Here is a 23,288-nt window from a genome sequence, read left to right on the forward strand (position 1 = left end):
AGAAAGAGAGAAAGAGAGAGAGAGAGAAAGAAAGAAAGAACGAACCGAGGGAAGGCATAAAGTAAAATGATGGAGCCTAGTGCAGTGGCTCATGCCTGTAATCCCAGCACTTTGGGAGGTCGAGGTGGATGGATCATGAATGAGACCAGGAGTTCGAGACCAGCCTGGCCAACGTAGTGAAACCCCGTCTCTACTAAAAATACAAAAATTACACAGGCATGGTGGCACGCGCTTGTAGTCCCAGTTACTCGGGAGGCTGAGGCAGGAGAATCACTTGAACCTGGGAGGAGGAGGTTGTGGTGAGCCGAGATGGTGCCACTGCACTCCAGCCTAAGCAACAGAGTGTGTTCACACACAAAAAAAATGACGGTGTTTCAAGAGTTTCTTGGACACTGCCAGTATGACCTTGAGTAAATTACTTAAAATTTGTTACTCCATTTCCTCATCTGTAAAATGGGGATCATAATTCCAAATTCATGGAGACATTGGGAAGGTTAAAGTGCTTAAAAGAGCGGGGTGGGCCTGGCGCGGTGGCTCAAGCCTGTAATCCCAGCACTTTGGGAGGCCGAGACGGGTGGATCACGAGGTCAGGAGATCGAGACCATCCTGGCTAACACGGTGAAACCCCGTCTCTACTAAAAAATACAAAAAACTAGCCAGGCGAGGTGGGGGGCGCCTGTAGTCCCAGCTACTCGGGAGGCTGAGGCAGGAGAATGGCATAAACCTGGGAGGCGGAGCTTGCAGTGAGCTGAGATCCGGCCACTGCACTCCCGCCTGGGCGACAAAGCGAGACTCCGTCTCAAAAAAAAAAAAAAAAAAAAAAAAAGAGCGGGGTGTGGTGGCTCACAGCTGCAATCCCAGCACTTTGGAAGGCTGAGACAAGAGGATCACTTGAGCCCAGGAGTTCAAAACCAGCTTGAGTCAGACCCCATCTCATTTTTTAAAAACAAAGAAAAAAATAATTTAAAAATAAAATAAGGCCGGGTGCAGTGACTCACGCCTGTAATCCCACCACTTTGGGAGGCTGAGGAGGGCAGATCACTTGAGCCCAGAAGTTACAGACCAGCCTGGACAACACGGTGAAATCCCCTATGCCCCCGTCTCTACAAAAAAATACAAAAATTAGCTGGGCGTTGTGGTGCGCCCCCGTAGTCCCAGTGACTCGGGAGGCTGAAGTAGGAAGATCGATTGAACCCAGGAGATAGAGACCGCAGTAAGCTGAGATGAGCCACTGCACTTCAGCCTGGGCGAGAGAGTGAGACCCTGTCTCAAAAAATAAATAAACAAAACAAAATTAAATTAAATTAAGTGCTTAGAACTGTGCCTGGCCCAGAGCAAGTACTGCAGATGTGTCACCCTTTGTTATGGCTGCAATGTCAGCTGCCACTGCCCAGTCTGGCCGCGTTGCAAACTCCGACTGCGTGCGCCCCCTGGAGGGTATTGGAATTCCTGCACCTGTGGAGGGTTGCTTTCCTCCCTGGGTTTCCTCACGGCGGCCTTGAGTTGGTAAGCTTCCCATTGCCAATGTTAAGTAATGGAAATTCCTGTTAGTTTAGCTTCGTTATCATGGACATCATTTGTTGGTAGTGATTTTGAAAATCCTACAGGTGTGATGCTGCATATTTCCACAATCTAATTTGTAACAGAAAATGTTCTAATAACTAGATTTCAAGCCATCAGTATGTGTGGGTCAAACATGGACCATCTCCACCCCTGTAGTTACATATTACTAAGTTCTTTATCAGGAATGCATGGGGAACATGGGCTGCTGGGTTTTCAATCTCTCTTCAGTGGGCTCCAAAATATTGGAGGCCCTGTGCGTGGAGGGCATTGGTCAGAGTCCAGGAGTGGCCCTGCTGTTCAGGACTAGGTATATGGGGAGTGGCAGAAGCCCCCATCTGGAAGGCATCCCAGCAGCCTGATATGGCAGCAGTTGTCCTTGGGCTCCTCCTGGGGACCTCAGCTCCCCAGACTCTCCTCTGCCCCTCATCAGCTAGCCTCCTCCTCATGGACCCCAGGTCTGTGGATAACACTCCTTCATGCATGCACACACACACAACACATACACACACACACAGCTTAAGACCTGGCTCTGACCTCTCCAGTAAGCCTTACCTGATTGATCACACTCAATTCTAACCCATCATTCCCTATGTACTTGAGGACCCAGCATATTTTTCCCATCTGTTCCTTACTCTGCAAAGGCCCAGAATCCTGGCTGAGTCAGAGTGAGTCCTTTCTTCCCAGACCACGACGGTATTTGTACTGAGGCCTATTCACATACATTTAGCCACTCATTCGATACAATATCCTGCATTGGGTGGTTAAGGAATCTGGGCCCAGGGAGGGTGAGCAACTTGTTACAGGTCACGCAACCAGATCCAGGCCGGAGGAGCTCCACGATAGATCACACCACTTCTTATTAAGATGCTTTCTGGTGATCTAACTCCCTAGCTAATGAACTAACCTGGCTCCTTTCATGGTCCCTGCAGATGCCAAGGGGACTATTCGGGAAATTGTCCTGCCTAAGGGCCTGGACCTGGACCGGCCCAAGCGGACACGTACATCCTTCACTGCCGAGCAGCTGTACCGCCTGGAGATGGAGTTCCAGCGCTGCCAGTATGTGGTGGGCCGCGAGCGCACTGAGCTGGCCCGCCAGCTGAACCTCTCCGAGACCCAGGTAAGAGACCAGGGCCAGGCCACTCCACTCTTGTCCTGGCAGCCTGGGAACTCCTGGGGATGTGAGGCCCTGTGAACTGCTACAGGGAGACCCAACTTCAGAGGAGTTCAGACAAGCATGAGGGAAAGACTTTCAGCTACAGGTAAATGAGAGCGGAAGAGCAAATAAACACACCGCGACCACAGACAGTCAGGAAATGCCAGCGAGGGCCTTCTGGATACATCAGGCACTTTTGGATGGAATATGGAAAAGGTTCAGAGAAACGGGGAGAGCAGCCCTCAGGGCGCAGGGAATGGCTTGAGGGGGTGTTGACATGTAAGAGGCGTGACGAGAAGGGATGGTGAGGGCTTGGCTGGTTGGAAATAAAGATTCTGGGGAAGATGAAACATTATAAAATTGGGCTGGGGACCTCTTGCTTCTCCATTCCTGGCCCTTTCCCACTCTCCATCACCTTCCCTTCATCTCAGGGTGCCTCGGTCTCTTGTTGGAAAGGAGGGGTCTGCACACCCCCTTCACCTGGGTAGGGCTGGCATTTTAACAATAGTATGCTTAACTCGAAAGAAAAAAACTTTTGTAAATTAAGCACCTACCCTGTATGAATGGACACCCTTCGAGCTGGTTCTAGAGCTACAGAATACAACTACTAACGATAATAATAATACTTAGTACTTAACATGTGTCAGGCACTAAGTGCTTTGCCTATGTTAAGTAACTAATCCCTGCCGAGAAGCAGATGATGTCATTCCCATGTTACAGGTGACAGGAAGTTATGCCCAAGGTCAGAGAACTGATTCATTCCAGAGCTGGGCTTTGGACAAGCAGTCTCTCATCTTCATGCTGCCTATAAACGGGGCAACCTTCCTTGAGCTTGTCAAAGAATAACTCAGAGACCCTTCTTTCAGCCAGAGCTCTAGTCGTTTGCTTTCATATTTGGGGGAGATCAATCAACACATGCATTGCAAACAATGGCCAAAACAGGATTGATAAAGTGGAGAGGAAGGGAGGAGGGGAGTGGGGAAGCGCTGGTCTGGAGCAGTGTGCTGGTTTCCTTCTGGGGAGTGAGGCAGGAGGCTGTGCTGGAGTGAGGGCTTCCCCTCTGTGCTGTGTGGCTGCTGTCCTCCCCTGTGTCCCTGCCTCAGTGAGGTCAGCTCTCCCTGCTTCCCTCAGCATAATTCCTCCAGCCCCTCAAATCCCACCAACAGAGTGCTGTGTAGCCCACCCCTGGGGAGGGGTTAGTCAGATGCCCGTGGAAGTCCTGGTCCCCTTGAGGGGTGAGCAGGTTCCTCCTGGGGTACACTGAGTGTAAGACAGAGGAAGAGGCAAGAAGGGGCGAGAGGCAGAGGAGGGGCAGACAGGGAGGAGAGGCAGACTGGGAGGAGGGGCAGGCTGGGGAAGGACAGCAGCTGCTGTCCTGCAGGCCTGGGTCATCTCCACCTGCACTTGTTTTCCCCCAGCTGCCACTGCAGAGCTCCCAAACAACCCTTCAGGGCCTCCCTCCAGCTGGGCTCAACAGGGGGCTGGGAAGCCCGGCCTGTGTTCAGAGAGGAGGCTGCAGTGGCAGGGCCAGGCCAGAGCTCCTGGGGAAGTTACTGAGGCCCGTATTCCCTACACTGAGCTGCCCTTGGAGGTCAAGCCCAAGCCCCTCCTCTTCCAGGAAGCCTTCTGCAGGCGCCTTGCCCTCTTCCCAAGAGACCTTTCCACATGGCTTGACCTGGAGAGAGACAGAGAGAGAGAGACTGAGAGAGAGAGAGAGAGCATGTGTACATGTGTGTGGTGTTGGATCTCCACCAGTATTTGCTTCCCAAGGGCAAGAATGTGTTTATAGGCCATGGCCCCTCATCATGCTCCACAAGGAGCCCAGAACACAGCTGGTCACATAGTAGGCCCTCAGCAAGTCCTCTGCACTGTTCCCACTGATGACCCTCCTTTCTCTGTCCCCAGTCCTAGGGTTGACAGATAGTAAAAGTCATGGACAGCTAATGCTTATTGAGCACTTCCCATGCACCAGGCCCTGTTCCAAGGGTGTGACACAGTCTAACTAGTTTAGTCCTCACCACAACCTTGTGGGATACATGTGAGATTTTTCTTCCAACACCAAGTGTATGGTATGTTCCAACTACCAGCAGGCAGTGCTCCAATTCTCCCGCGTCACTGAGTATATTCAACAGTTCAGTACTGACATCTATTCCCAGAGCTAGCTCAGACCCTACAAGTTAAGGGCTCAGTCCCACAAGACAGTGCCACAGCAGACTCAAGTTCCAGGAGCCACCTGTGCTTCTGAATGGACTGGCCTAAAACTGGGGGCTCCCACATCACCCTCTTCAGGTTTGACAATTCACTAGAATGACGCACAGAACTCAGGAAACACCTCCCCTACACTTGCTGGTTTGTTATAAATGACACAAGTGAGGAACAGCCAGATGGAGGAGGCGCAAAGGGCAAGGTAAGGGGGAAGTGCATGGAGCTCCCATGCCATTTCCAGTGTCCCTGTTCCCAGCGCTTCCACGTGTTCGCCAACCAGAAGTTCTCCTGGTCTCCTTGTTCAAGACTAAATCCAGGCTGGCCTGGCACAGTGGCTCATGCCTGTAATCCCAGTACTTTGGGAGGCCAAGGAGGGAGGATCACTCAGGATCCCAGGAGTTCAAGACCAGCCTGGGCAGCACAGGGAGACCTTATCTCTAAAATAGTTTTTTGAAGCATTTTTTACAGTTTACACTGTAAACTGCAGGGTGTGGTGGCACACACCTGTAGTACCAGCTACTTGGGAGGCTGAGGCAGGAGGATTGTTTGAGCCCAGGAGGTCAAGGCTACAGTGAGTCATATTAGCTCCACTGCACTCCAGCCTGGGTGACAGAGCAAGACTCTATCTCAAAAATAAACAAAAAAAGACTATAATCCAATCTCCATTTCCCTCCCCTGCCTAGAAGGAAAAAATGGGGTCGGCTGAAAGTTTCCACCCTCTAATCACAAGTATGGTCTTTCTAGAACCAGCCCCAGTCCTGAAACTACCTAGAGATCCACCCTGAATCACCTCATTAGCATACGACAGTAAGTCTTATTTATTTATTTATTTATTTATTTATTCATTTATTTATTTATTTATTTTATTTACTTACTGTAGAGACGGGGTCTCGCTTTGTTTCCTAGGCTGACCTGGAACTCCTGGTCTCAAGTAATCCTTCCTCCTCCGCCTTCCAAAGTGCTGGGATTATAGGTGTGAGCCACCATGCCCAGCAATAAGAGTATATGGTTTCCACTTTAAAAAGAAGGAAACTGAGGCATAGAAAAGTTAAATAAATAACTTGCTCAAGATTTGCAGCAGGCTCATTCATGAGCTCATTTAACCTTTAGAAGAAGATGGCTTTATGAGTCCTATTATCCCCATTTAAGCAAACTGAGCCTCAGAGAGGTTAACTAACTTGTAGCTAGGATTCTGTGGCATTCTCAGTATGTTCACCCATACTTTTGTTCAAAAATATTATTGAATATCTACTATATAGTAGGTACTCTTCTGGGCACTAGGGCTATAGCTTAGAACAAAACAGACCAGGCACCTGCCCTTGTGCAGCTAAGATCCATGGAGACGAAGACAAACTGGATTTCCAAGAGTGATAAGTATTATGAGGAAGCTCAAATGGGGTCATAGGAGAGACTAGAAGGAAGTGTTTTATTGAGGTGTTCAGGGAAGGCCTCTTTGAGAAGATGACATTGAGCTTAAGCCTGAGTGACAAGGAAGAGACAGCCAGATGAGGAGCCAGGACACGTCAAGGCAGAGGGTAACTATGAAGACCTGAGGGGCAGGAACTGGCATAGAATGCTCTAGAAGTGTCAGAAGGCCAGAGTGGCTGGAGCTACAGGGTAATTGAGTAAGTAGGTAGGGGAGGATCATGCGGGGCTTAGAGATCATGATGATACATTGAAGAGAAAGTGACAGGAGATGATTGGCATTTTACAGAAGTTGCTCTGGCTGCCACCCAGGGAAGGGACCACAGGGGACAGGAGTGGACGGGTAGGGACTACTGACATGGGCCTTGAACAGAGAGGTGGTGGAGAAGAGAAGCGCACTGACATGAGAGGTACTCTAATTTAGCGCTGGAACCTGTTAGGACTTGCTCATGGATTACACGCACAGGGTGAGGGAAAGGAAGTGGTTTAGGTTGAACAACTGGGAGAACGGTGACACCATTTAATGAGTTGAGAAAGTAGGGGAGAAGCAAGATGGTGGGAGCATAATCAAGAATATTGTTTTGGATCAGTTAAGTTTGAGATCCCAGCGGAGATGTCAGGAAGGCATGTCAGATTTTGGGGGGAGGGCTGGTTTTTCTCTGATTTAAGTTATCTGAGAGTCTCTGTTGGGGGAAAAGATAAGAAGTTCCTTCAGGTGCCCTCAGATAATGGATGGTCTCCCCAGGGGTAAAAACAGAAGCCATAGCCTTGTGGAAATTCAATAACAGGAACCACAGTGTAGCCAGGAATTGGAAAAGACTGGAAGCCAAAGGTTCTTTTGGGCCCAAGAGATTCAGCACCAGCTACTCACAGATCTTCCTCCCAGTGCTCTGCTGAATATGCGCTCCAACGGCTCTCCAAAATATCTGCTTCTCTCTTTGTTTCTCCTCTCCTCTCCTCTCTTCTCTCTTCTTATCTCTTCTCTTCTCTCTTTTTTCTCTTCTCCTTCTGCCAAACAACATCTCTACCTTCTTCCCTGGATACTCAGAGGACCCAGGCATGGTTCCAATTCAGGCAGAGAAAACACAGAGCTTGCTCAGGGCCCATTTCCATGGCTAGTCTCTTTTTTTAATCTAGCGTGCCCAATTCAGTTGAGTTGTCTGCAGATTTAAATCAGAAGCCCACTTACAGGATTGGGCAGGCAGAATGGGGAAGCCCTTTCCTTGGCTCCCCACCACCCACAGGGCTCTGCAGGATAAAGAGTCCACCAGAGTAGGAACAGAGAGCAAGACACAGTGCAGCTGACCTCCGTCCCAGCCTTGCCCAGACTCCGTGGCTGTGAAACAGAGGCTGCACATGGCTGCCCTGGAGAGCAGGGGCAGCCTCAGAGGAATCTCTCTCTTGAGACTGCAAAAGAACCCTCTGCCCACCTTTATCAGCCCAAGGGTAGCATGCACTCAAAGCTCTTCTCATGTTGGAGAACAGGGACAGCCCCACTTAGTCCAGTTCTCCTTGATTTTAGAAACTTTCTGGTACACCTTGTCACCATGCTTTGTTTAAAAAAGAAAGTTTGGTGTTTGATTAAAGCAGCATTTCTCAAGGTATGCTCTGGAGACCAGCCTGTACGTACAGCTCCCCTGGGGTAAAATACAGATGCCTGTGCCACCCTCAGCCCAGAGGTTCCCAGTCAGATTTCTAGGGAAGACCCTACAACCTATATATTTTTCGTTCCCGGTGCACAGTGATGTCTGAGAATCACTGGCTTACAGAAAAGTGAGCAAATCTGACCAGATGTGATCATCATGTTGCTTAAAAGACTTTATCATGAGCTGAGCACGGTGGCTCACGCCTGTAATCCCAGCACTTTGCGAGGCCGAGGCAGGCGGATCACAAGGTCAGGAGATTGAGACCTTCCTGGCTAATACAGTGAAACCCCGTCTCTACTAAAAATACAAAAAATTAGCCAGGTGTGGTGGCAGGCGCCTATAGTCCCAGCTACTTGAGAGGCTGAGGCAGGAGAATGGCGTGAACCCGGGAGGCGGAGCTTGCAGTGAGCCAAGATTGTGCCACTGCACTCCAGCCTGGGTGGCAGAGTAAACCCCATCTCAAAAAAAAAAAAAAAAAAAAAAAAGACTTCATCATCTGCCAGGCACTTTACTAAGTCCATGATTATTAGCCTACGGAATCATTACAACAAAACTATGAGGAAGAGTTATGAACCCTGTTTTACTGATGGGGAAACTGAGGCACCAAGAAGTTAAGTAACTTGTCCTAAGTCATCTAGCTAGTTAGGGAACCAGAATTGAATTAGGGACTGTCTGATCTCTGATTCTCCACTATATTGTCTGCTACTTCAACCAAAACACTTACCCTATCATAACACTTACTGCTTGCCCATGACCCACCCTGCTAGTGCCTGACAGCCAAGAGGGTCGAAATGGAGTTTTATTTATTTTTGTTTTTTCAGCACCTGGCAATGCCTGGCTTGCATCAAATGCTTGATATTTCTGTGTTGCCTGAATGAATGACCGGAGTACCAGGGTCCGAACAGGACATAAGAGGATGTGGCTGCAGAGGAAGGGAAGGTGAGAGGCTGGCTCAGGACTCTCTTCCTGCAGCTGGCCTGGAGGACGTTCTTAGGGCCAGAAGCCCAGGAGTCAGGCGGAGAACAAACTGCCAAGTCCCAATATGCCCCCGGGATGCCCACTTAGCTTGGATAAGAGCTGCTCCAGCCCTTCAGCATTGTCCTCAGCCTCATGCTTGATGCCTCTGCCCCAGATGGCTTCTTCCAGAACAGCAGAATAGATTATACCTTTCCAGTGCAGATTACAAAAACCAGGCCATCCTAGATACACAGATACCGTGCACCTCAGATTAAGTATGGGCCCATGGTCACAGGAAACAGTCTTTAAAAGAAGAATGCCATTTCCAGATCAACAATGAATCTTGGAATTTAATACTGACCATGAGCCCAAAGAAACTGGTGGATAATCTCCTGGAAAATTCCTCTGTAGTCCTGGCAGCCAAGTGGAAACCGTGCCCATCCCCTGGTGCGCAGCTGTGGGTCACAGTGTGGCCTAGCAAGAGATCAGGGAGGGGGACGGGGCCATGGGTCACAGCGTGGCCCAGCAAGAGATCAGGAGGCGGGCGGGGCAGCCACCAAGCACTCACTGAGTCCCAGGGAGTCAAGATGACAGCCTCCAGGAGGTCACACGGGGCCCTGAGAAGACAGAGGAGGGAGACAGCCCAGAAAGTGCACTGAGAAGGTGAGGGGAGAGGCACACCTCAGGAGGTGTGCTGGCCTCGCCACCCTGTGAAGTTGGCTAGGAATGGTTTCCCAGAAGCAGAAAAGGACGGATCACTTTGGATTTAACCTTGAGAAGAGGATGACCCTGAGGTGGAAATGAAGGCCTCCTGGGGGAGGAGGGACACATTCAGAGGGTTCTGAGCCTGTCTGTTCTTCAGAGAGACAGAGAGACAACATTTGCAGGACCTTATGAACCTACCTGTTAGGGCCTGATGGGCCTGATGGGATTGATGGTGGGAAGTAGACAGTTGAGCCTTCTTACTCCTTCCTGCCCTTGAAGTCTGCAATGCTGGGAAGCACATTAGAATCACCCACAGAGCTTTAGAAGAATACCCAGGCCTCAGCCCCATTCCCTAGAGATTCTGATTTAATATGGGTGTGGAATGAGGCCTGGGCATCGTCCCAGAAAATTCCAATGTGCGGCCAAGTTTGAGAATTCCTGACCTAGCCCGTATGTGGACAAGAAACAAGAACTCCTGCTCCCAGCCCCTGCTCTATATGCCTCTGACTTCTCCTCCCCTAGAGTCCAGGCTCACCTTCTCAGGAGATGCCCAAACCCATCACCAGCCCACACCCACCTCTCCTTGCTACACTCAGAGCTGCAGCAAGATGGGCTATGTGGGAGAGCACCTTGCAAATGCCTGGTCATTCATTCCTCATCTGTCACACCCCATTACTGCCACTCCCTGAGTACGAATTGCCCTCTGTTTGTCGGTAATGAGTTAGTGCCACTCCCCGACTAGACTTCAGCTTCCCAAGGACCAGAATCATGACATCTGTGTCTCCTCTCCCTCTAGTTCAGAAACAGAGCTAGAAACAAAGAAAGCAAGTGATAAATAACTACCCACATTTCTTGTGGGCCAGGCACAATGCTAAGCCCTCTAAATGGGTTTTCTTCTTTCATCTCTGCAATAGCCAAGTATTATTGTCCCCATTTTAAAGATGAGACACTGAGGCTCAGGGGTTCCTGGAGGTGGTGCCTGGCTTCACGTCCTAGGACGGGGAGGTGCTGGCTTGGCTAAGAGGTCAGGAAGCTTCCCAGCAGGGACAGGGAATGCAGCAGTGTGCAGCGCTATGCTCCTTGAGCATCTGGTGGGACTGCTTCCCTCAGCAGTCAGATTCCAGAGGTGACAAATAGGAAAGGATTTTCTTCTTTCCAGTCATTGCCTTTAGCTAGATTTGGCTGAATCTCCCTTGACCATCCCTTACTGATATCTTCTTCAAATGTCCCCTCTTCAGGGAGGCTGCATGTGCCATTCCATTAACAAAATGTCACCCCCCCTTCCTTTCTGCTATCCTGCCACCTTTCTCTAAAGCAGTGCCCCCCATAGTATGACCCTTGGACCACTGCCAGCCCATAAACTGTTACCTGTCTATGACATGGTAAGTACAGAAATAGACAATAGGTATTTAGAAAAGGCCTGGTGCAGTGGCTCATGCCGGTAATCCCAGCACTTTAGGAGGCCAAGGTGGGCAGATCACGAGGTCAGGAGTTCAAGACCAGCCTGGCCAACATGGTGAAACCCTGTCTCTACTAAAAATACAAAAATTAGCTGGGTGTGATGGCACATGCCTATAATCCCAGCTATTCAGGAGGCTGAGGCAGGAGAATCACTTGAACCCCGGAGGTGGAGGTTGCAGTGAGCTGAGATCGTGCCACTGCACTCCAGCCTGGGCTACAGAGTGAGACTCCATCTCAAAATATATATAGCAATCTTTCCAGTAATTCATTTTAATTGTATTTTTTAAAGTATTAGTCCTCAACAAAATTGGACACTTAATAAGTGGTCTTCACCTCAAATAATTTGAGAAACACGGCTCAAAGCCCTTGTTGCCAATTGACAGATAGGCTTGTTTGTGTTTGTTGTTCATCCTCTGCCTCCCCAACTCCACTGCCCACTCCACATGGCAAGGATTCACTCGGCTTTGTTCACTGCTGATTCCCTGGGCCTCGGTGTATATCTGATGAGTGAACGAACACATAAAGGAAGCAATCAACCTCAAGTAGATCCCATAACTTTCTGGTCATTTTTGGTTATTGAATCTGTGTCCGTCAGGTGCGGTGGTGTGCACCTGTAGTCCCAGAACTTGGGAGGCTGAGGCAAGAGGATCGCTTGAGGCCAGGATTTTGAGGCTGCAGTGAGCTCTCATCGTACCAGTGCACTCCAGCCTGGGCAGAAAACCAACACTTTGTCTCTAAAAACAAAAATAAAGAAAGAAACTCAATCCAATGTCCTTCAAAACACCAGGCTCACATCTAGTTTAAATCTCATCTTCTCCTGAAGCCCCACACTGTTTCCCCACTCAGAACAGCCTTGACTTACTGCTTGCCAGCAAGGCTTTGAGGTTTGCGGAAAGCACATCTCACATAGGAGCATGAACACGAGATCATCCTGCTGAAGAACTACGAAAGGACCCCTACCCACTCTGCCTCCTCCCAGTGCAGCCTCTGGAGGGGATTGTGATCTGTCTCAGTCCCTTGCTCCCTCTTCCCCCAAGAGCCACCTCCTCCAGGATCAGAGGGCAGGGGGTGGCTTCAAGGAGACAGAGATATTTTTAAAAGACTGGACATCTTCCGGTGTGAGGAGGGGAGGCACACAGGCCTCACTTTCTGAAGGCCTTTGCTGGCGGGCCAGTCACTCCTAGGAGGTGGTGATGCCTGGCATGGCCAAGGTGGCCTAGTCTGCCTTGGTTCTGCCTGTCTTCTTAACCTGGGCAACCCTCTGGCTCCAGCCTCCTCCTCCACCCATTTCTTGGCACCTTCTCAAAACCTTCCTTACAGGAAGGAACCAGCAAGGTCTTCCTGATCTTTTCTTATTGGGCCCTCCCCTCCATGGTTCTCAACCTCCCTCCTGGTACACATGCCCCAGCTCCAGGCGAGGAGCAGCATTGGCCTCTGTGTTCTCAGGGAAACAACTCTGGGTCCTCCCATGGTGGCCCCCATGACATGGGCCTGTAGGTGCTGTGGCCTGATGAGTTTCTGGACTGGGGCATGAATGCCAGTCTCTCCTAGTGCCTACAAGTGATTCTTTTGGGCCCTCCCCCAACTTGCGTCTGTGGGGCAGCACACCCTTCCTCCCAGGAGGTTCTGTGACCCCCGGGGGACTGAGCCTGAGCTTCCTGCCCAGTTCCCTTTCCTCACGTAGACTAGGAAGGGGATTGGAGCACTGGGTGCTGGGTGGTAGAGGCAGGGCCAGTTCTGCCTCCTCTCAGAGGCCCTGAGAAAGACCTCTTCCATGATGCTGGTGACTCTCTTCAGACTGTGGCACCACTTTGTCCTCAGCTTTGAGTGTGTGGCCATCAGAAGTCCCCCTCAACAACCTGCCACATCCAGTCACACTTGGTGTCATGTTGAGAAACTTGGCCTTTATAGGTGATGGGGCGGGAGGGTGCTGCTAAAAACTTCAAACCGGGCAATGGTCAGATCAGGTTAGAAAGAGCTCCCGGCCGGGCGTGGTAGTCACGCCTGTAATCCCAGCACTTTGGGAGGCCGAGGTGGGCGGATCACAAAGTCAGGAGATCAAGACCACGGTGAAACCCTGTCTCTACTAAAAATACAAAAAATTAGCCGGGCGTGGTGGCGGGCGTCTGTAGTCCCAGCTACTCAGGAGGCTGAGGCAGGAGAATGGCGCAAACCCGGGAGGCGGAGCTTGCAGTGAGCTGAGATCCGGCCACTGTACTCCAGCCTGGGCGACAGAACAAGACTCCATCTCAAAAGAAAGAAAAGAAAGAAAGAAAGAAAGAGCTCCCTCCAAAGGCAGCAGCAGCCAGCATGGAGGCAGAGACCTCACCGTCCTCAGACAGGAATCTGGCCCCTCCTCTGGCCATGGCCCCCCCGACATGATAAGGACTCTGCAAAGCCAAGGGGTTTAGGCTGCCAGAAGCCTGTGCCCACCTTCGAGACCACCCATCCCTGCCACCAAAATGTCCAGTTTCAGAATTCCCTGCCAAATGGCCCTGAGCCCACATCCAGCACCTGTCTGGGCCTCTCCAGGGTCAGTCCTCCCAAGGGCAGACCACAGACATTATTCAGCACTCCAGGCCCAAGAAGCAGCCCATGCGGGGTTATTTGCAGAGTGTGAACAGGCTGGGGCAGCCACACATGTGTGGGTCAGAGCCAGGGTGGGCCATGAGCCAGAGGCTTCCATTTTTTCTCTTGCCCCAAGCCCTCTAGATGTTACAGTTTAGACCTGGGGCAGAGACACCTTTAAAACACCGGTTTCTTCACCTTGGAACCACCTGGTGAGCTTTAAAAACTAGTAGAGTCTGGGTCCCAGGCTCCCCCATTCTGAGTTTATTGGTCCAAGGTGAGAAGTGAACTAGGGTCTTAAAGCTCCCTAGGTTCTCATGGGCAGCCAGGGTCAAGGGGTGCTGCTGTAGAGACAGTGCCATGGTCCAGGTCAGAGAGAACAAAGGAAGAGAGGAGGGTCTGCTCTAGGGAGCGGGGAGAGGGGCTCCTGCATAGGTGAGTGGAGGTGGCCATGATGGAAGAGGGAACATGGGAAGCCTCTGTTTGGAGGACAGAGCTGCACATGTGGGGTTTGGGGTGTTTTTTGAGATATCCATGGGGAGATGTCTAGCAGGCAGGTGGATACGTGGCCTGGATCTCAGTTCAGACTCCTGGGCCTGAGGTAGAGTTGGAATTACCAGCACATAAATGGTGGCTGAGGCCATGAACTTGACTTTGAGCCAAGGGCATGTGGGCCAAGAGGAGAACATCAGTTGTACCCCCGAACTCCATCCTCTGTCTGTCAATCCATTCCTCCATCCTAGGCCAGAGTCAGTTTAGCAGTAGAGAGGCCTCCATAATTTGGGGGACCAGAGTCCCTAATCAGTTGGTCTAGAGCAGGCTGGTTGTGGGGAGACCCTAACAACAATCTGCTCTTCTTTCCCTCCTGCTCCACCCTCACACCCTGCCCCACCCCCTCCACCACCTGCCCCACCCATGCCCTTCCTCTCCTCTCCTCCTCCCTCCTGCCCCCACTTTGCTTCACCTGTCCCATCTCCCACCTTGACAACCCCTCCCCCACCCCAAGGTGAAGGTCTGGTTCCAGAACCGCCGCACCAAGCAGAAGAAAGACCAGAGCAGAGACCTGGAGAAGCGGGCGTCCTCCTCGGCCTCCGAGGCCTTTGCCACCTCCAACATTCTGCGGCTGCTGGAGCAAGGCCGGCTGCTCTCTGTACCCAGGGCCCCCAGCCTCCTGGCGCTGACCCCTAGCCTGCCAGGCCTACCTGCCAGCCACAGGGGCACCTCCTTAGGTCACCCCAGGAACTCCTCCCCACGCCTCAACCCGCTGCCCTCGGCCTCGGCTTCCCCCCCGCTGCCGCCCCCTCTGCCAGCTGTCTGCTTTTCCTCGGCCCCACTGCTGGACCTGCCTGCCGGCTACGAACTGGGTTCCTCGGCCTTCGAGCCATACAGCTGGCTAGAACGGAAAGTGGGCAGCGCCGGCAGCGGCAAGAAAGCTAACACTTAAGGCTCCTACCCTGTGACACTGAGTCCTGAGCACAGCACCTTCCCAGCCTCCTGTGCCCCAGCGGACTGCACTGAGCAGGCCCCGGAGAGGAGGGGCAGCAGCCACACCCTCCTCCCCACCTGCCCCCCAGCTCAGAGACTCAAGACCAAATGGCCTTGGTCCCGCAGCTTGTGTGTGTGAGTGGTGTGCGTGTGTGTGTCTCTCACTGAAATAAAAGGAAAACAATGACAAGAAGGGAAACAGCGCCCACAGCACAACTCCTTACCCCTCAATCCCTTCTATGCCTCTTGTCACTGGACGGGAAAATGGGCTTAGAGTCAGAGGGACCTCAGGTGGGAGGAGGCAGAAACTGGGATTCTGGGGGTCAGGGGACTCACATGTGTGGGTCAGCAGGCACCTGACTCCCACTCGATAGAGGCCCATGGCACCAACATGAATTCTTTGGTTAAATGTTGCCCTTTACAAACTCTCTTTCAAACATAAAAAATACTTGAGAGAGGGAAACATTGTCACGTTGAAGAGGGTGAATGATGAAAGGTGAGGCCAGGTCGAGAGAGAGGGAGAGAGGGCATCAAAGGCAAACGCAAGCAAGAGTCCGGGAGTGGGCCTACCCATCACAGACTGCAACATGAAACCCTTTAGAATATATATATACACAGCCTGGCCAACACAGTGAAACCCCATCTCCACGAAACATACAAAAACTAGCTGGGCGTGGTGGCAGGCACCTGTAATCTCAGCCACTCAAGAGGCTGAGGCAGGAGAATCGCTTGAACCCAGGAGGCGGAGGCTGCAGTGAGCTGAAATCATGCCTCTGCACTCCAGCCTGACAACAGAGGGAGACTCTGTCTCAAAATATATATATATTGTGTATATATTTTATTGCTCAAACATTATAAAATTTTTAAAAGTTAAATAAGAGTCTTGCTCAAGACTCTTTTATTTAACTTTTTATGTTGTAGTAATTGTAGATTTACAGGAAGCTGCAGAGATAGGACAGAGAAGTTCCCTCCATTGACAGGAACTCAATAGTATGAGACAGATAAGCTTCATCTTCCCTAACTATAGTACAATATCAAAACCAGGAAATTGACATTGGTACCATGTGTGTGCATAGTGCCATGTCATTTCATAGATTCGTGGACTCACCACTGCAATCCAGATGCAGACCTGTTCCATCACCACGAAGATCTTCCTCATGCTGCTCCTTGGTGGTCACACCCACCCCCGCCCTCCACAGGACAGTTCTTTGAAAGGATGGGCATTACGAGACAGGAACCAGAGACCTGAAATGGGTCCTCAGGCGGGAGGATGCGGGGTCAGATTTTGACTCTGTAAACAGAAATAACAAGCACAGTCTCCTCCAGTCTGCTCTGAGAAACATAGTAGCCACTGCTTTGGTTTCAAATTGGCTCCCTGAGTCACCTGGAGTGGGTGCTTGGGGACAGTGATCCCTAGACAAACATACTTCCGCCCTTCCCTCTGCTCAGTGGTATGGTTTGGGGAGGAGCTTAGAAATGCAGAAATCCTGAGTCTAGAATGAGGCATGGGGGTGATCGGAAGACCTTGGGTTGGGCAGGTCCAGCTACCACCCAGGGTCCACCCTGCCTTGCCCAGTGGACCTGTACCACACTCCACTCACCAGGAGAAACCACAACTCTTAGTTTCATGACACAAAGAGAGTTCTTGGGAAGCAGTGGCAAGGTCTTGGGTGGAACCCAGGCCAGGCTGTGCACATAGCTTGATTTATAACTCCAGGTATTTAGGTATACAGTACAGGGACCTCTACTTTATTTTCTGACCTGGACTGGAAAGGTCAGGGCAGGCCTGCTGTATAGAACTCTGGAGGTGAATGTGAGAAGATGAGACCTGGTTCTACGATCAGATGGAGAGAGACCAGCCCTCGTTCTCAAGATGTCTCAATAATATGAGACAGACAGGCTTCAGGAGACCCAGGTCTGTGGGTGGAGACACAGGCTTAGCTTTTGGGGGCTCACAGCCCAGTAGCAGGGACAAGAGAGGCCTCTCTTAAAGGGCATGACTTAGGAAAGAAGCTAGATGTTTAGCAAATCTTGGCTGCTAGAGAATCCAGAGAAGGCTTCATGCAGGAGGCAGCACTGAGGCTGACCAGGAAATAATTCTCTACAGATGTTCACAAAGATGACGATGGAATTGTGGGGGGGAAGAAGTATCCAGGTATAGTCAGGGCAAGGAGTGCAGGGGGAGGTCAGGTTGCGAGAACAGTGAAGAGAGGGCAGCCTGCCAGAAGTTGGGTGTGGAGAGACCAGAAAGAGCTGTGCTGAGGGATGAGTGTGGGAATGTTGACAGCACCTGAAGGTCCAGGGGGAGGAATTGAATTCATACAGTTTGGGGTTGGCGGGGAGGGATCGCCTAGCACAGAAGCAGGAAAAAGCCAGCCCTCCCCTCTGCCCTTCTCCCTCCACATGCTTCAGCTCCCAGGTGACCGGGGCCCCTCCCAGACCTGCACAACTCAGTGTGGGGAAAGCTTGGGAGCCAGAGCCTGAGGCTTCCTTGTTTACTGTCAACCTAGAGGAGGAAGAGAGGGAGGGGAGGGGAGAGGGGAGGGGTGGCCGCAGGGGAAGGCTGAGCGGCTTTCTCCAGCTCCAGCTGGACCTGAGGTCTCAGAGCTGCCACCAACAGCAGGCTCAGGCACTGGGCTCCCAGCCGGGCACTGCACCATGGCCATGGAGATAGACAGCAGGCCTGGGGGGCTCCCTGGCAGTGGCTGCAACCTAGGCGCAGCCCGAGAGCACATGCAGGCGGTCACCCGAAACTACATCACCCACCCCCGTGTCAGTGAGTAGCCCCTCCACTGTGGTGGGTGAGGACAGGGTGGGGAGCTGGGGTGGGCTGCCAGATTCCCTGGCTCTGCTTCTTGCCTCAGAAAAGGAGGAGGACCCAAAACCTGGGGAGACTTGGAGGGTTCTCTGTCCAGCAGAGTGACACCGTGGGGCCACCTGGACCAGGGGCCACCTCTGCAGGTGAGGGGTTGCAGGTCCCCAGCCCAGCCTACCCCAGAAGAGAGGGCTGGGGAATAGCTGTCATCAGCCCAATCCTGCCGTAACACCCCAAGTCCAGAGACAGCTTCTAGTTGCCCCTGAGAGTGGGGTGTGCTGTGCACCTGCTTTTGTGTAAACGTGCCTGTGTGAGGAGTGTGCACCCTAGCACTCAGCGTGAGGTGGGGTGTGATTAAGTGTACTTGGAGTGGTATGTGTGGCAGTGTAGAGCGTCAGCACTCTCAGCCTGAGGAAATAGGTGCCTTGTGTGCGTCACATCAATGGGTGCATGTCGTGTTCTGCTCCCGACTGGGGAGGTGCCTGTGTGCATAAGCAGGTAGGAGCATGTATCTAGGGGGTACTCCCACCTTCACTTGGGGTGAGGAAATGTGTGCAGCATGCTTATGCACTCAGGGCAAAGGTGTGTGTGTGTGCACTTAGGTGTGAAGTACGTGTGTGCATGTGCGCTTATGGAGAGAGCACATGTGTATGTGTTCCGGCAGGGTCATATATCTGAGTATGGTGAGAGTGTGTACAGCTGGGATGAGAACGAGTATCCAGGTTTGAGGAATGGAAGTGTCCACAGGCGCTGGGATGTACCCTTGTCAATTTCAGAGGGGAGGCCCCACGTGTGGCTCCTGTGCCTGTCCTGCAAGGGTGGCCCAGATGTCTGGGGCAAGGTCTAGAGGACCAAAGGGAACCCCTGCATCTCCTTGTCCAAGGTCACTCTCCCTGGCTTGGTGAATTCTCAGGCCGCCCTGCTCACTGGAGTAAACCAGCGTGGCCCGCCACAGCTATGCAGAGCCAGAGGCTCACTGGAGTAAACCAGCGTGGCCGCCACAGCTATGCAGAGCCAGAGGCTCCTAACAGGAAGTGTGATGTGAGGGGAAGTGAGCCTGACATAGCCACCCCACTTCCCTCTGTTCCTCTGTTACTATCCAGGCCAGGAGAGGAGGTGACCTGAACTCAGAGGGTAGCTGAGGGGTGAAATCAGAGCAAAGGGGCCCAGGGGCGCATGGGAGGAGAGCCCTGGGGTGTGGGGCACCTCCTGAGGCCTGAGGCAGGTGCTGAGGGTGGAGCACATTCCAGCTAAGAAGAAATGGTGAGAATGGGGTGGGTCAGATTTCTCCAGGAAGGCCTGTAGGCCCTGCCCCATGGAGGTTGGGGGAGATTAGGAGGTCCAGATTCTCCCTAGACCAAAGTTAGGGTCACCTAGGCCCAAAAATATGCAGTGACTGGACCCCCTTGGGTCCAGAGCCCAGGCCCGGAACCCTAAGCTAGGATGTGTGACTCTTGCCAGTCTGTTGTGATGAGCCCCACTCCCTGCAGACCGTCCCTCCTCCCTGTGGGCACTGGGGAGCCGCTGGGTGCTGAGTGTGGTGTGTGATCTGCACCTTCATGCTCTGCTTTCCTTCTTCCTGGAATGTGCCCCCACCTCCTGATGCCCAGGGACCCTATAGATAGCATCTAACCCCACACTCCTCTGGACAGGATGGCTCAAGCCTGGAACCACCTCCTGTCAGCTCCTTCCCACCCAGCCCCTTATTTATAGTCAACATTCCCTGGAGGTTCTGACCCAGGCTGGAACCCAGGGGTGGCAGTGTCCCCCGCGCCACCCCACGTTTGCATGCCTCCCTCGATGCTGGCTGTATATGGCCTCCACCCAGGAAAGTGTGTTCACACCCAACAACCCAACAGGGACCCAGAGCAAAGGTCAGTGCAGGGGAGCCCCTCTAGGCTCTGCTCCCTGCCAGCACCTTTACTTTTGCTGCCTATCAAGTGTCTCCACAGGATGCAAGGGACCAGCCTCAGCCCAGCCCAGATGCCCTCCTACCCCCAGGGACATGCTCAGGTTCCTCGGTGTGTCCCTTCATCCGCAGTGTCTCCCAATCCCTTCCCCACCCCACTGGCTTCCTCCTCAGGCTCTGAGGGTGGGAGGGGTGGGGGTAGGGTTCTCCCTGAGGCCTGTGGACAGGCGCAGGGCTGGCAAGGGTTTGAAAATTTAGGGCTGCACCCTCAGTACACTGGAGGCAGGGTTGCTCTATCCCTCTCCGCCTGTCTCCTCCCCAGCCTGGCCTCCTACCCTGGGTCTGTAAGCACTCCCAGACAGGAGAATTCTGGGAGAAAAACTGGGGAGCGGGGAGCTAAGGGCAAGGAGGCCCCAGGGCTCGCTCGGCCCCGGGTGGAGATGAGTCCAGGTGACTTAAGAGGCATTCGCTTCCCCGGGGAGGTGGGCTAAAGAGGCCTGAGACTTTAAGGGGGATTTCACTGCAGTGGCTGAGAGAGGACTGGCCAGAAAGGAGGAGATACCAGAAAGGGTGGAGGAGCTAGAATTGTTCCCCAGGGGCCTTGGCTCCCAGCAGGGGAGGAGGTATCCTGGAGCTTCATCTGTTTGGGCAGAAGATGTTGGGCTTGGCAGGTGGAGGTGCCCAGCAGGAGCAAAGGTCAGGAAGGCCAAGCTGGCAGCCTGGTTGGAGGGATGAAGCCAGGTCAGATCCCCGCAGATCCCCCAGGAGCTTGAGTGCCAAACCACTGGCTTTGCTTCCCCGCCTCGGTTTCCTCAACTGGAAGGGGAAGGAGTTACACGGAGAGAGTCCCAACAAGCAGGGTCTTGGGCTGAAGAGCCCTCCGCTTCCAGCCCCTGACCTCCCTCCGCTAATCCCTCCAGCGGGATCGGGGAGGAGGTGCGGGACCTGCTGCCCTGGGCTTGCCCCCACCCTGGCCTCACGCATGGGCGCCTGTCTCAGCCCTCTCCCAGGACGCTGCAGGTGTGGCTGGGCCAGCGCTAATTAGTGGGCCGCGCGGGAGCCCCGCTGAGCCTTTGACAGAAAAGGCGGTAGGGAGGTGGGGGCAGGGAGGCGCTCCACCAGCCAGAAGTCCGGAGCACAACCCAAAGTGTCAGCTAGGACAATGGAGAGGGGGTGGGCCGGGCAGCTGGAGGGAGTGTCGGCAAAGTCTCTGGTAGGCCCATGGAAGGAGCGCCCCTCGAGTCTTCTGATCCAGCCCTCTGCCTGTGGCAATGCACCCGCTTCCTTCTCCAGGGTCCAGGCCAACATCCCAGGGTTGCAGAGTGGCCATAATCGCTGAGCGCTGCAGGATACCGTCCTGAAATGTGGCGCGTCCGATGATAAACTAGCCCACTTTCTGGGCCTCGTTTTGCCACTCCATGCAAGGGACACATGGAGGTGGAGGCTGCAGTATACAAACAAAAGGACCGGCTTGCAGTCAAGGACACCTCTGTTGCTCAGCCCCCATTTTGGCTGTGTCCAAACCAAACAGCCTAGAAGAAAGGATCAGGCTGGCCTAACAGCGGAGGGGCAGAGCTCTAAGACACCTGACGGGAGAGACATCATCCCTCTAGGGTCCTTGTCTATAGTACTGTGGGGCAGCAGTGGGGAGAGGACCCAGTGGGCTGCAGTAGTCAGTCAAGGGCAAGGCCTTGAAGGATGTGCATAGTCCAGTGCTGAACAGAAACAGCCGCCTAAGTGGATTATCTGCAATGAAGGGTCCAGGCTATGAAGCGATGTGTTCACGCAGAGCCAGGCCTGGAAGCTGCGAGAAGCCCAGGAAGGCAACTCACAGCTGAGGCTGATGTGCTAAGATGTTGAGCTTTGATATCTCACCCTGATCACCCGAGTGGCCTGGCCGGGGAAGGCATCTGACTCCCAGAGGGCCTGCGGCAAGTGCTTTGCAGCTGCCTCTAGGCCTCTTCCAGCCCAGCCCCTCCTCCAGAGGGAAGGGCTGTGTGGATCCCCTAATCCTCTGTCCCCCATCACCACTTTGCTGCTGCCCCCACTCCCAGGTGGAGCTGCTGGATGTCAGGGTTAATGGGGATTCTACATGACAGGGGCTGTGAAGTGGGGGAGCAGCTGTGAAAGAAGGGCGGAAGTTGAAAGACTTGTCTCCGGGGGCGGTGGAATTAGAAATGATTCCCTGGACTTTTCTGGTCCTTGGGCCCCATCCCCTCCCACACCCGCCCCCCCCCCCATCCAGCCCACCCACCCTGCATCTTTTCATCACTGCTTTCTTCCCCCAGCGCAGCCCTTTGGCAGGTGTGGCATGCCAGATGCCAGCTCTCCCTGGGGCTTATAAAAATGAGGGTCTCTCCTGCCTGCTCCGCATTCCCCTGCTTGCACAATCCACTAGCAATCCAGACAATCTGATCCAATCACCATGTGGGTGTGGGAGTGCTGTGGCTGTTTAGAGGCTTTTTTTTATTGGTGGGAAGGGTAATGCCCAAGCCTCTGTTTCCTACCCTTTCTCGTTGAGGAGTCTTCCTACACCCAACAACCCCTTAGCCCAGTGCATCCTCTTTCTCTTCTATTCTCTGCCTTCTCAGGAAGTGTAAGTGGTGCTACCGGTGCAACCCTTTAGGCTGGACAATAGGACTCTCATTTGGTTTGGAGGCTTGGGAAGGTCAGGAGGGGACACACAACGGTTCTGATGTGGGAAGCATGGGAAGGAGCAGATGGGGTCAGTTAACATAATCCATCCGCAAAGATTTATTTTTCTTTCTTTCTTTCTCTTTCTTTCTTTCTTTCTTTCTTTCTTTCTTTCTGTCTTTCTTTCTTTCTTTCTTTCTTTCTGGACAGGATCTTACTCCGTCACCCAGGCTGGAGTGCAATAATAGCGTGATCAGAGCTCACTGCAGCCTCAACCTCCCTGGGCTCAGGTGATCCTCCCACCTCAGCCTCCTGAGAGCTAGGACCACAGGCATGTTCCTCCGTGCCCGGCTAATTTTTAAATTTTCTGTAGAGATGGGGCTTCACCATATTGCTAGTCTCAAACTCCTGGGCTCAAGCGATCCACACACCTCAGCCTCCCAAAGCACTGGGACTACAGGCGTGAGCCACTGTACCTGTCCAAATATTTCTTTAGTGTGTACCATATTCCCGGCACTATTCCACGAAGTGGGACACCGCGATGAGCGCCACAGATGATGTCTTGCCCTCTTGGAGGTGACAGGTCTTACTGCACCTGACGTGAGCCTGTGCATGCCAGCCCACTGTCCCCTTTCTGTTCCCCAAAGGCCCTGAATCAGTTCTTTCTCACCTCTGCCGGAAGTGTCCTTTCCCTAGCTCCCTGGGGGCTGGCACCCCTTGAACCTGAAGGCTCAGCTCAAACAGCTCTTCCCATAAGATGCT

At 52.8% G+C, this 23,288-nt stretch overlaps 2 protein-coding genes across 2 annotated transcripts in view; both read left to right on the forward strand.

Annotated features, from left to right (window-relative positions):
* Window positions 1–15,367, forward strand: part of VAX2 (ventral anterior homeobox 2) — a 34,557-nt gene extending 19,190 nt beyond the window's left edge. Inside the window, exons 2-3 of the mRNA XM_023224101.3 lie at window positions 2,493–2,680; window positions 14,690–15,367. Coding sequence (XP_023079869.1) covers window positions 2,493–2,680; window positions 14,690–15,127 — 626 coding nt within the window. The 3' untranslated portion in view covers window positions 15,128–15,367. The remainder of the gene's footprint in view (window positions 1–2,492; window positions 2,681–14,689) is intronic.
* The window catches only part of ATP6V1B1 (ATPase H+ transporting V1 subunit B1), a 43,664-nt gene continuing 23,037 nt past the window's right edge, over window positions 2,662–23,288 (forward strand). The window contains exons 1-3 of the mRNA XM_023224100.1: window positions 2,662–2,680; window positions 5,666–5,728; window positions 8,814–8,931. Coding sequence (XP_023079868.1) covers window positions 8,871–8,931 — 61 coding nt within the window. The 5' untranslated portion in view covers window positions 2,662–2,680; window positions 5,666–5,728; window positions 8,814–8,870. The remainder of the gene's footprint in view (window positions 2,681–5,665; window positions 5,729–8,813; window positions 8,932–23,288) is intronic.

The sequence above is a fragment of the Piliocolobus tephrosceles genome, chromosome 15 (assembly GCF_002776525.5).
Source record: "Piliocolobus tephrosceles isolate RC106 chromosome 15, ASM277652v3, whole genome shotgun sequence".
Taxonomy (NCBI): domain Eukaryota; kingdom Metazoa; phylum Chordata; class Mammalia; order Primates; family Cercopithecidae; genus Piliocolobus; species Piliocolobus tephrosceles.